Source organism: Pavona decussata, unplaced genomic scaffold, assembly GCF_977016875.1.
Source record: "Pavona decussata unplaced genomic scaffold, jaPavDecu1.1 SCAFFOLD_114, whole genome shotgun sequence".
Lineage (NCBI taxonomy): Eukaryota > Metazoa > Cnidaria > Anthozoa > Scleractinia > Agariciidae > Pavona > Pavona decussata.
Window position 1 is genome coordinate 2,917,528 of NW_028145528.1, and position 13,019 is coordinate 2,930,546.

Genomic DNA, 13,019 nt, shown 5'->3' on the forward strand with positions numbered 1-13,019 from the left:
TGATTTTTTTGTCAGCTATGATACTGGCTAGTATAAACTTTCATGATAGAAGTAGCTCAAGTCTTATGTATAACGGTAGATGATAAAATACTAAAATATTAATGTAGAATGCCCTTTTTTGTTTCTCACACCTTGTGCCAGTCTTTCAGCATCCAATGGTGTCATTGGTTCTTCTCCCTCACCGCTGAAACAATAAAACCACTGATTAACATCTATCTCTCATTCTGTTGTTGTAAAAGGTTTAACTATTTTATAACCTGCTTTCCCCTTTCAATCTACAGCTTGTGTATTAGGCTTTGATTTCCCTTAGCTATTACAACACTTGGATTTCTTTTGAGGATTTCTTTTAAGAACTTTCTCAAATTCGTATTTGAAGTGTTTTAAAAGAACTTGCTGGAATCAAGCCTTTACATTTTTACATTGTTTTGAGAAAACCAAAATCAGCAACCAAATAAATATGCCATATTGTTAGGGGCAGACCATTTCATCTTTTTTTTTTGGGGGGGGGGGGGGGGATGAGGAGAGGGGTGAGTAAGTATCTAAAAATTTCCTTCAAAGCTTCTGCAGAAAAAAAACATCCACAACAAAACAAAACACAAATAAATTCATACAATTAGCTTGCTTAATGAGATGATGATGACAATGAAAAAGAATAAATTCATCTGTCCAGCAGACAATAAATCAATCCAACTAGTTAAACTTTTGTACACTGGACAACTAGGCTTAATGGCTCTAAAGCTTCCAGACAAACTCTTCAGACCAGTTCACAAGTGAACAAGCAATATAATAACACTAATGGCTTACTTAACAGATCTAATTAGATGAGAGCTTTAAGGCATTAAAAAAAATATTCAAGCATAAAAACATTACTCCCCTCTTCCACTCTAAAAAATAGGGGAGTTTGTCCATGGTATTTGAAAACTGGTTTGTAAGGCAAATCATAAGCGCGATGCAGTTCTAAACAAAAGTAGTCATACCTTCCTTTCCTGACTTCAAGAAGGGTGAGTAACACAGAGATTCCATTGACCAGAGCTACATCAGGATGAAGTTGAGCATCATGCAGCATGTGATCCAACAACTCTGACACTGTTTCTCTCCTACGCGGATGGCAAAATAATGTTCTTTGGTTTAACATAATGGATTGATCACCAGAAATTATGGTGACAAGATTGCACAGAATTCAAGACTTTTACAAATGACTGGTTTGTTATCAACCTTTTCTGGTGCAGAGAAGCATTTTTATTTAACCCAATAACGGCCAACCGGCCAAAACCGGCCGCGAATCCTCGCGGGCTCGCGCAAGGATTTCTACCTCCCCTAGAAGGGATAATTTTGTCCTTTTTTGTTCTAATTGTCTTTGGAAAAGACTGACCAATCAGAATCCACCGACTGCGCTTATATTTTTAGGTCTTAGGGGAGTCTAGACACAAAAAGGTTTTTGTCGTCCGAAAAATATCGGATTTCAGCCATCACGGCGGGCTGCGCGCTTTAGGCTTAAATATTCAAGACGCCAATTTCGCGTTTTCGGAAGGAAAACACAACTTTTCGAAAGGGTAAATCGAAAGAGGAACTTTTAAGGAATACTCGACAGTTTCAACAGCGGAAATCCAAGCATTAACGGCGGAGAAATTATGCTTCAAGGAAAATTTGTAGTTTTACCGAGGCGACGAGCTGGCGGACATCTCAAATCATTGTTTTCGCCATGGACTTTCTTGGTGATGTTCAAGTGTTTCTCGCAACACAACTCACAAAGAATTACAGGTTTGATTGTGAATTTGTACTGAAATACTATTCTAATTGATCGATTCTTCGTATTCCAAACAGTTTTTGCAAAAGTTTTGAAAAACGTGCTCCGCACAGGTCGATAAATTCGCTTCAAAATTGACTCGCAATTGCTTCAAATCGCTTGTGAGTCAGTCGCCTCGCGGCAAAAATTATACGCGTTTTCTTCTAAGACCAATACAAAGACTTATTTGAATAAATGTTTCATTTAGAAAAGCTTTATTGCCTGCTTTTCTTTCTATTTTCATTGACTGCCTAATCTTGCGTAAACAAACACGTCTCCTCGAGAGCGGATCAAATTACTGCCATGTGGCGCGAGGATCAAATTTCATGGAAATTTTCGAAATGTTTACCTTCAGGTTTGTTTTTCGAGTAATCTTTAATTCGCAGCTAGGGTATTTTATTCGACAATTAGAAATTCTAGCTATTCTAGACCAAAGGAGGGCTGTTTCTTTGACCCAGTAAGTTGTCAATTTTTTCTGCACATTAGGTTAATAATTAACAATATGCTAATTTGTGAAGTAATTTTATTCGTGGAAAACACGTGGCCGTTATTGGGTTAATTCATTCCTGTGATTGAAGACGCATTCTCAGAGAGGATCACCCAAACAATTGCAAGGACTCCAGAAGGGTGAAGAAAGAGGGGCACACCAAAGACAGTGGGAGGAAAGGTCCAAGGAAACTAGATAGAAATTCTGGAATGAAGCACATGTCAGGGAATAACTGACAGGGCAGTGAGGGGTGCAAAAACAAAAGGGGATAGTTACATATACATGCAAGCCACAGGTAGCACACATGTCTAGATTCTGTAGAATAAAGCAGTTGGAAGTACTGCTATCCCCCTCCCTATCCCAGATGGGATGTTATTCCATTGCAGGGGTACTCCCAGCAGTATGTCACTGATACCTACTCATACACCTGGGTGGAGTAAGACTGACCAGTGCAAAGTTTTCTTGTCTGAGAAAACAACACAGCAACAGAGGCTAGGGTTTGAATGTATGACATATTATGTTAGACCAAAGGCCTTCTTTTTAATATTTTTAGTCAGGGAAATGTCATAGGGCTAACCTATTGTTTTCCTTTTCAAGATGCTGTTTCATGATTTTATTTTCCTTGTCTATGTTGTTGTGTTGTGTTGTGTTGTGTTGTGTTATGTTGTGTTGTGTTGTGTTGTGTTGTGTTATGTTATGTTATGTTATGTTATGTTATCTCACAACCAACATGCTATATACTACAGTGCCTAAAGGTGATCATCACGATAAAATAGTGTGTGATGAAAATAAGACATTACAATGAGCTTATGCAACATGCTAATAATCAGACCTAACAACTGTCAGTTTTCTCTAAAACAAGAAGACCAGGAACAGCCACAATTTAGCTGTCAAAATACTTGGAGTGAGGAGAGTAGAATTAAAGGAGTGATTGAACTCAATCAATTAATTTAAAGATCATTCTTAATCTAAGAGCCAAACCTTTGAACTGCATCTAGTAATGGATCTTGGTCAGCACTTTCTTGAAGTTGTGACATGTGATCTCTGCTAAGTCGAATTACATCACACAGGCTTTGAGCAGCATTGCTACTTCTCTGAAAAGACAAACAAGATGTATGTTAATGCAAAACTACATATTTCACCTTAGTAATGTCCAGATTCTCAGCCACATTAGTGTTTATGCCCAGTGAGAGAAATGTGATGCCATGTTTTGAACCTGGCCTGAGCTGTTCGAAAGCCGATTAAAGCCAATCCCAAAAATTAGCCAAGGGTTTCATCTGGCTTGTTAAAAACGTTTTTAAAAGTTGATTTTGAGCTAATGGTAACGAAAAGTCTAAGTCATAACTTAGGGACAGAATTCTTTATTGAATCAAAGTTCACTTTTAAGATGACTACTTAACTGAGCCTTGAAAAATTGGGCCCTGGTGATTAAACATGACAAATATGTGTTTATCAGTCAGTGATATGGGCACACTCAGAAAAGTATGTCCATTGATGACTGATTGATAGACATGGGAAAGATGTACAAGTATTTATATGCGAGGGACAAAACTCTAGTTTAAACATGTGTCACTGACAGATGACTTCCACCCAGGTTGTCGAAACGTCAGTCAATGTCACCTCAAACAGTACTTCTCGGGACTACACTAACAACAACAACAACAACAACAATATTTATTAACTCACACTTTAACTAGTTACAGAGGATCGTAACACTCACCTGGATGATTATTACATACTTAAAGCTAATACACTTACATCTTCATCAATTTCAGGATCTATGAGAGACACCAAACTTTCCACAAGCTTTTGATTATTTAACCACTGAAATATGAAGAAAACATTCACTTAGACTTGACAAGTTGCTGTGTCACATCTTCCCTAGCGAGCAGTGCAGATGACTAGCATAAAAGACTCCCTATGATGGCTTGACATACATATTGTGGTTTAAACTTTTGGGGGGGTTAAACATTTTCAAACCAGTTTGATTTTTTCCTCTTCACCTTGGATTATGGTAATGAATACTGCACAAAGGAAAAAAATTAAACTGGTTTGAAAATTATGCCACAAAAATTTTAAACCTTAACCACAACATGTACATGTACTAATTTTACGGGCCACCCTAAACAGTGGAAAGAACTTGTACATTGTTGTTTCTGTCTGTCAAACTTGATCTTTTCTTATAGAAATCACATGTATCAAATACAGGAAAATGGATTATAAAACCTTAGCCCTAAATACTGGTTGTTAATTCCAATTTAACCTCAAACTTTCCTTCAAAAACTTTGACATTTGAGACCCCTTAAGGAGAGTTATTTTGTTCATTTCGCCACCTAACTCAAAAGTTAATGAAAGTCCCAGGTTCAACAATTTTTTGGCACCATACATTGTACAAAAACAATGCAACAAGAAAGTTGGAGCTGCCGCAGATGGGCAGGAGTAACGAATTTAGAGGGACAGGAACGGGCAGTTTACACCTGTCCACCGCCATTAGCCCCTAAAATGTCAAATAGTTTGCAAATGAATCAAAGACAAAAAAAAACAGGGAAATTTAGAAGAAAAGAGTACACTCTTATAACAAACAACTTGTGACTCCAAATGACTAATGACCAGGCAGTGACTGACTATTATGTACAAGATATGGCACATTCAGACGATCAATACACAATACCAAAATGACAAACCGTAGAATCTACCTCAAGCAGATCTTGCCGAAGTTGGGGTGATTCAACACTTGTTATTAACCGAAGAAGTAAATCCATAACAGCTGATGTTCCAAGGTGTTTGATAATTAAATCTACAAAATCTTCTTTACTCTTCAAGTACTCTAACATCTAAAAAACAAAATAATAGAAAAATAAATTTCAAATTTCAAAAACATAGAATAAATAATAATTTAACAACTTAAAGTAAAAAACAATGGATTACCAACCAAAAGTTAATACAAATGGAGTAAGACACTATCAATATAGTAAAACAATACTAATAAGCCATACAGTTAAAAATTCCTGAATATTACAACTTATAAAACTGCCTGGGAAATGGGTCAAAGTATATGTTAATGTTAAGGATTTGAACGATGATTTTATGATGTACACATATTCCCAGACAGTAAAAGCAATTCCTCTATCCTAAATGTCACTGGTCATAGTGCGTCGCTTTTGAGAAACAGGACTGTGTTTTTTGTTGTTGTAAAATCAGTCGTTCAAGTGTTGTAATTGTATGCTGAAAAAACACTTACATATCTGGACCATTAAGTTAACAAGACTTTGAGAATATAATGACCCTGGGACAGCAGGGTTCTTGTTAGGAGCCAGTAACCGGTTATTTTTACTGTTTATTCACATAAATGTTACCAGCTATTGTGAAAAAATATTTCCGAAAAATTATCGAAACCGCTTTCAAAATTCATAGTATTTAGAAAAAAACTTGCCCTTGTTTTGAGAATTTCCTTTTCATAAATAATGTAAAAACATCTAGCAAATAATATTATGTTGAAAATCCATCGCCTGTAAAGAGATTGCTCTTGGTTTGAGCATTTTCTTTCATCAAAAACAACCCTGACTTCAAGCTCCACCATGTTTGGTTTCCGTTCTTCTCGCAACCATCCCGCTCCCACCATTCTCTGTGAGACATATTTAGCAAGATGGCATCCACCTGCTATTGTGAAATTATTACCTCCTTTTACAAATCTTAACAAGAACCCTGCTTCAGATCTTATTCTAACACGCTAACTACTTGTCCACAAGGCCTCTTTATATGATCATGATTAAACAACCCGTTTCAATTAAGACAGGAGATTCTGACTCGGCCATGGATTTTTACTCCACCGTAAATGAGTCTGACAAGTAATGACTACTATAGAGTAAAATACAAAGCTGTTCTGTCATTGATTGCAGTAGTGCCAAGCAGATATTACTCATTTCTGCAGATGAAAGGGATCCTGATTCAAAACCTAAAAAGGCATATGCTTGCCAATCCAAAAAAAAAAAAAAAATGAAATAACCGACTAAAAAACATAAAGGGGCAACATCTTACAATTCCTTATTGACTCTTGACAGTAACCGGAACACAACTGACTTGCGGTACTCCTTAACTACTATCCCAAAACAATCGTCAGACTAGTAATAAGGACCTCATAAAAAGAAGGTTTGGCTATAAGAGCTCTACTTACCAATGATGTCTTCCTACTTATAAGAACTCCCATGACTTTACTGAAGAAACTAAAAAGAGAAAGTTAAAAGTCATGTATGTTAGGGAAAGAAGTTGTATTAAGCTATGAAAGATGACTGCTTCTGTGTAGTAAAACTGCTCTAAAGATGCTCTCACCTTGCTAGTAAGGGATTAAGTGGAGGCTCAGACTCCATAAATGACCAGATTTTATTGAGTAGATCCTGAAATGGAAAGAACAAAACCAGATGTGAGTTCACATCACTGATAAATAAATCTTCAACAATTAATGCAATTGAAAAGTTGCTTGTATTTCAGTTTTATTTTGAACAAATACAAATGCAAAATACTAGCAAAAGGAAACAGCTTTACCCCTTCCCACAATCGATTAAACCATAAAATTTGCTATTTAAGTGATCTAGCATAAACGTTTGGGACAGTGGATGAGAGTCAAAATCCACAAGTGAGCACCATAAAACATCAGTAATAAACACAGGTTTTCTGATGCAGCAATACCTCATTGTTAGTTAGTTTATCAATGATGGCGTAAACATCAGCGGTTAACACTTCACAAGCTGTGTTGGGATGTCTGCAACAAAGAGCAAGTTCTGTGTAAGCTATAATGCAGAGCATGAAAATGTATACACTATGAAATAGATCCACTAAACAGCATCTCAATACTGACTTTCTTGCTTAATGTCTCAGCCATGCTACTGAGATGTAAGTGTAGAATTACCTGCATCCATCGGAAGGACATAACACTACTGTGGCTGATAAAAGTTTAAGTTCTCATACCTGACTAACTACAGGTGCAGGCAAACTGACAACTTGTCAAAATTAATGGTCTCACAACATGAAACTGGTACATGTCAGTTGGCAAGCACGGTAGAAAGCCAGATGTCTGAATAAAAAAAGCAGGGTTTGGGTAATGTTCGTGGCTATCAAACTGTATTGCTACAGTGCAGGCCAGAATTAAGCGAACTACGCAGATGCATTTTATACGCAGCAAAAACGCGTATGCGCTTACTTTTAGACGCGTCTAAATGTGCGCATTTTTCTTTTGTTATTCATCGTTGTAAGTTCTCTTTGTGGTGTGGTATTGTCAAATAAAACAAAAGAATTCAACAGGTTAACGACAAACACAAAATTAGCATTTTATGAAATCAGCCAGCGACAGCTATCATATTTCGAAACTCATCTGCTTCGGTGACTTTAAAAACAACTCCTAGCCAATATTGAGTATTCAGCGTATGTTATAGAAAAGATAAATCTAAGCTAATTATTCGAATACTACTTGTTCCAAATCAAAGCCCTCTGTGCGCCAACTCGTGAATGGAATAGCTGAGTGTTTCTAGTTATGCCCATTAAAAGTTGTTTTAAAAATTACACACGCTCATTGTGACTCAAAAGAGAGCGTTTCAAGGTTTCTTCGAAGGGTGAAAACGGCGCAAGTTGGCTATAATTGGAAAGGCACTGTGGCTCCCATGTTGATTGAATAAAAAAGCGTCCAGTTTTCCCTCCAAGAACCTTCGTACATCGTGTTGTTACCGAATGAAACTTGATACATGTGCAGGAATTTGGTTGACTAGCACGTGAAAACTTTCGTGTCTCCTGTGCGGCGCTTATTTGAGGGCCGCGCTTATTTGAGGGCGGCCCTTATTAAAAGGCTCATACCACAAAGCCAAAACATTTCCTTGCTGCAACAGTTAGAGGGAAGAGAAAGAGGGAGATTGGGCTTGCCGTACCGGCGAAGTTTACAGCCTTCACGCAAGAACTGAAGAACGCGAACATTTTGAAGAGAGAACTGAATGAAAGAGCATCAAGATATACTCACTTCGAACTGAAAAACATCACTACTGATGAAAATAAATTCCCATTGCTGGCTTAGAACCGCATTGCAGTGATTACAGTGTATTTTTATCATCTTATGGAAATACTCAAATAAACGCCGCACCGGAGCTGCGGCGCTTAATCGAGGGCGGCACTTATTAACTATTCCGCTCCATGTGCGGCGCTTATTAACCATTCCGCTCCATGTGCGGCGCTTATTAACCATTCCGCTCCATGTGCGGTGCTTATTCGAGGGCGGCGCTTATTCGGGGGCGGCGCTTATTCGAGTAAATACGGTATTCTATATGATTTACCCACAAATACTGTATGATTCTTGAACTACATACCGAATCATCATTGCGGCAAGCAACAAATAAGAATAGCATTTAGAAATATAAACAAACACATTAAATCCTTTCAAGGTCCATGCAGAGCTCGTTTCGCAAAGTACAGATCTTTAAATTAGAAACTCTACACTTCTGGCGTTTTATTCCTCTTTTTAATAGCTTGTCACACAGAAGTCTGACTGTTGTAGTCTTGATATTTTCAATTCTACAGATTTATTCATCATTTCGTTTTGTTTTGCAAAATACAGTAAGCCTCGCAGCAAGCTTTTTTTTTAAGTTTCTTCTTTGCGCTCAACAACATGGAGTTGTTCTTGCACTCAGCCGGTTCTACAAGAAAGTCGGCAAGTGTAGTCATACTTTGTCAAACCCTTCTGAAAGGCTTTTCCCAGGCAATTCAAAAGAACAACGAAAGATCAACAATACGAAAACAATGAGCTAGCTCATACATACTAATGCGTCTGACTGATTTTTAGACGCGTACATGTGTCCACAGCAGACGCGTTTTATGCGTATGTTTTGGTTCGCTTAATTCTGGCCTGCACTGTAGATACTTAAAGCAGATTAACTTTGCTTTGCATTGTCTCCCTCTAATAACTTGGAACCTGGCAATGGACTAACAAAACTTCAGAGAAGTGATTCCACTCACAGCTGTCCGATTAAAGGGTCACACACAAGCCACAACCATCAAAGGCATGGCATTTCTGATAGGATAGGTCAAGATAAGATGAAATAAAAAACACCTTTACCAGGGTTTATTCCAGAATGCGGCATTGCGGGATTACCGCAAATAAAATATATCCGAAAAATGCTAATAAAATGCTAATTCTCTTTCCCTGATAGAGGGTTAGCAATGTTTAAGGCTCTTGAACATTGCAGCAGATGGCAACACACATCTTGCTGTCCACCACTTGGTTCGTTGGTTGGAACAAGAGGTATGGTCATAGGTACTAATATTAAAAGCATAAGCTACAAGGCTCCCACCAACCCTAAAACTTATTGTAACATAAGTGGAAATCAACGGATAGACACTCACTTGTATTTCAAGCAATCCTCTTTGCTTTCATCTGGTGCTTGTAAAACTAGGTTTACTAGTTCCTCCAAGATCTCTGGTCTGAGAAAACTGAAATGAAGGTAGAGTGAATATTTAAATATTACTGTTACAAAAAACTTATTTTATTTACCGTATTTATTCAATTAAACGCCCACCTTCGAATAAGCACCCACCTTGAATAAGTGCCCACCCTGAGAGCCCAGAAAGTTTATAAGCACCCACCCCACCCCACCCCCTCTCAACAAAAAACATTTATGTACTAGCCTAGCGTGAAGTAAGGGGAGCATCAGTTGTGTTCCAAAATTGGTTTTAGATACGGTAGTCAATGAACTTTTACACTTTTTGTGACTTTTTATAATAGCATTTGTATTTTATTTTGTCTTTTGAAGCAGAATAAACTTGTTATGCCTTGTTTTGCTATTCTCTAAAAATGTCCTTATTTGCATCAAACAGCCCACCTTGAATAAGCGCCCACTGTCATGGGCCCAAAATTCAATAAACACCCAGGACAGTTAATTGAACAAATACGGTAGATATTGAAGATTCAAAACTCATGACTGAGATATTTAAGAACTGAGTGCCTTCTACTATAGACAGGTTGTCTTTAAGTTGCTTATTATCACAGTTACTAAGGTACTCACTAAGTGTCATTCAGTCAATAATTATTTTATGGGAAAAATTAATATTTTTGCAGAAAATATTTTCACAAGGATCAGTTTTTTGTAAGTTGTTTTGAGCACTGTTCACATTGTACCAAATCAGTTTTGAAATCACAACAAGATTTCCATGGAGGCCTGCTGCTCACATTGTATCTGCTCTTGCCTACCTCTGTATGTGTTGGATCTGCAGTGATCCCAAAACTGCACTAGTGCAATGTGAATGTCTTGCCAGATAACAACATAAGCTGTTGCTCTACAAAACTTACATGAGCAAGTTTTGAACTATACGCTGTGGACTTATGGTACTCACAAACCCGAAAAGCAAAAAAATTAAAACCAAGATTATCTTTTACCACAGAGTACAAGTATTTGTAAAATTTACTGGAATTTGATTCATTACCACCAATTATTATTTCTTTTATTATTATAATTATTAATCATCTTTTGAATATATTGCTGTGAAATAGAAATAAAACAAAAATGCTGAAAATCCTACCTATTCACATGACGAAGGTTTAATATTTTGCAGAGAATTTAACAAAAAGTGACAAAAAGAACTCTTTCAAACAACAAAATTCAACTGAGGGAACTGGTTGTATTGACTATGGGAAATTGTAAATGTCTTGTTTACAATGTAGCCCTCTCAAACTATGCCAGTGACCAAAAAATTTTTCTGCCCAATTATCTACTATTCTGGGCTTCACTACAACCGGTAAACATTTTGAGAGGGCTGTGCTTAAAGGGAATAAGCCATATTCCAAAAGAGAGGAAAATCAAATACAATATGGAAACTCAGTAAATGAAAACTTTGACACTGCACAAAACATAGAAAAATATTATTGTTCTCACACGTAAAAATATCACTTAAAAAAAAGTCAAATAAGAAATTAGAACAGTGAAATGTCTAATACAGACTACATGTAGAGAAAGTGTAAAGCAATGAGCCAAGCACAAAATATGTGAAAGTAATAAATTCGATACGATTGTGTTGTTATAAAATTTCCTTAACATTTCCTGACTCATTAATCTTAATATAATATTTAGAGACGCTAGGTTTCCTATATATAGCACACTCTTTTTAAATTCCCTCTTTACTTTTACAATTAACTCTCATTTCCCTTTTACCACCCCCGATTGCGTTAATCTCATAACGACGGTATGGTTTTCGTGGGGCAACGGTTTATTTTCGTTTCGTGTAAGCTTACTGAACAATTGCACTTCCAACTTAAAAACGCAAGTGTGACTGTTTGGGCGCCATTTTGAGCAGCGAAAAACGACTACTCTTTGTTAAAATAAAAGAGCTCCTTGACCTTACGAAATACCACGATAACAAAAAATCGGTCTAATGTAACAGCAATGGTATGAAAAAAATAACATAAGCAAATATACCAAGACGAGATAGACTTTCTACTTACAAGTCGACCAGCTTCCTATTTTGTGACTTCGTTTCTTGTAACACATCATCTTCGTCCAATATGTCGGTTAAAGTACAATCCTAGTAAACGAAGTTCCGTGTTAGACTTAGCAAAAAAATGTTTAGTAAAGAAAATCATCTTCAATCGAGCGATATACATTGTAAGCTTATTTATTTGAAATTATGCAAGGAAAATTTAACCTCACGTACCTCCCTCGTCAACAGGGTATCTATAGCAGAGCTGGGGTGCAAATCGAATTTCCAAAACATTTTGTCCCCTCGATATTATTATTCCTCTCACTCACAGGAAAAAGCTGGCCTTACAAAGACCAAAATAGCCACGATATAAATGTTTGCATCAGATTCCACAACTGTAGCAAGAAGAAAAAGATGTGATGGAGCCCATCCACAGAATTTCCTAGTCACAACTTCGTGCTATTGCAGCAGTAAACCAAGATGGCGGCTTCAACGCTTTGAGTTGGTTACAGGTGCCATGATATTCTTAAACACAACTACTAGAAATCCCAGATTACGATAAACGTTCCAGGAGAAAACCAAGATCACAATTCAACGAAATCCGCTGCTATTTCCAGGAGATGGCTGTTGACTGTCGTGACCACATGCGCTCGATTTACTTTGTTTCACATAACAGAACCGACGGTGTTTTTGCCACCATTTAATAATGAGTTGAGACGTCAGGCACCTTTTGGCGTTGTCAAAAAGGTAAGTTACTAGAAACGTTCCAAAGGTCTAACGGCGGGAAACGAGTTCACTTAGCCGTACAATGAAGCAAGATTGTAGAAGGAAAATGGTAATAAGTTTTATGGACCATAATATGTTTCGCAGTTTTATGGGCACGTGATTTGTCGATTCAAGATGGCCGCCAAAACGTTTGAAAGCGAGGCCATGCGTCGTTAGAGGCCTGGAACAGCGACTTGATCATGCAATTTGATATTAGTGGAAAGGTACCTTGTCAAATATTTGGGCGGTTTGGACCAAAACAAAGATAAATCTTCGTGACAGTGCCCCTTTAATACAAAACCATTTGTCGATTTTTTTGAAAGTAAAAGAAACAGGGAATCCGAGTATTTTAGCAGGGATCATTGCTCGCGTGGAAAATTATGCCGGAATCCGGTGATACATGATAAACAAACATGATCAAAGTACCTGTGGTGTCGCTCGTTTCGGGTAATTTGACAGTGTGGGAAAGTAGCTTTTTTCATTTAAATTAGACTTTCTCAAAGTCCGTCTACGTGGGAGTCCAGTCATTCTTTC

The 13,019-nt window shown here is 37.3% G+C and overlaps 1 protein-coding gene across 1 annotated transcript in view; it reads right to left on the minus strand.

The window, feature by feature from the left end:
• LOC146470211 (serine/threonine-protein phosphatase 6 regulatory subunit 3-like) overlaps positions 1-12,572 on the minus strand; it is a 28,792-nt gene extending 16,220 nt beyond the window's left edge. Inside the window, exons 1-11 of the mRNA XM_085122244.1 lie at positions 11,955-12,572; positions 11,746-11,825; positions 9,654-9,740; positions 6,960-7,032; positions 6,603-6,667; positions 6,448-6,496; positions 4,970-5,107; positions 4,032-4,097; positions 3,255-3,367; positions 978-1,097; positions 132-184 (exon numbers count right to left, since the gene is read on the minus strand). Coding sequence (XP_084978370.1) covers positions 132-184; positions 978-1,097; positions 3,255-3,367; positions 4,032-4,097; positions 4,970-5,107; positions 6,448-6,496; positions 6,603-6,667; positions 6,960-7,032; positions 9,654-9,740; positions 11,746-11,825; positions 11,955-12,014 — 904 coding nt within the window. The 5' untranslated portion in view covers positions 12,015-12,572. The remainder of the gene's footprint in view (positions 1-131; positions 185-977; positions 1,098-3,254; positions 3,368-4,031; positions 4,098-4,969; positions 5,108-6,447; positions 6,497-6,602; positions 6,668-6,959; positions 7,033-9,653; positions 9,741-11,745; positions 11,826-11,954) is intronic.
• Positions 12,573-13,019: the final 447 nt, after the last annotated feature.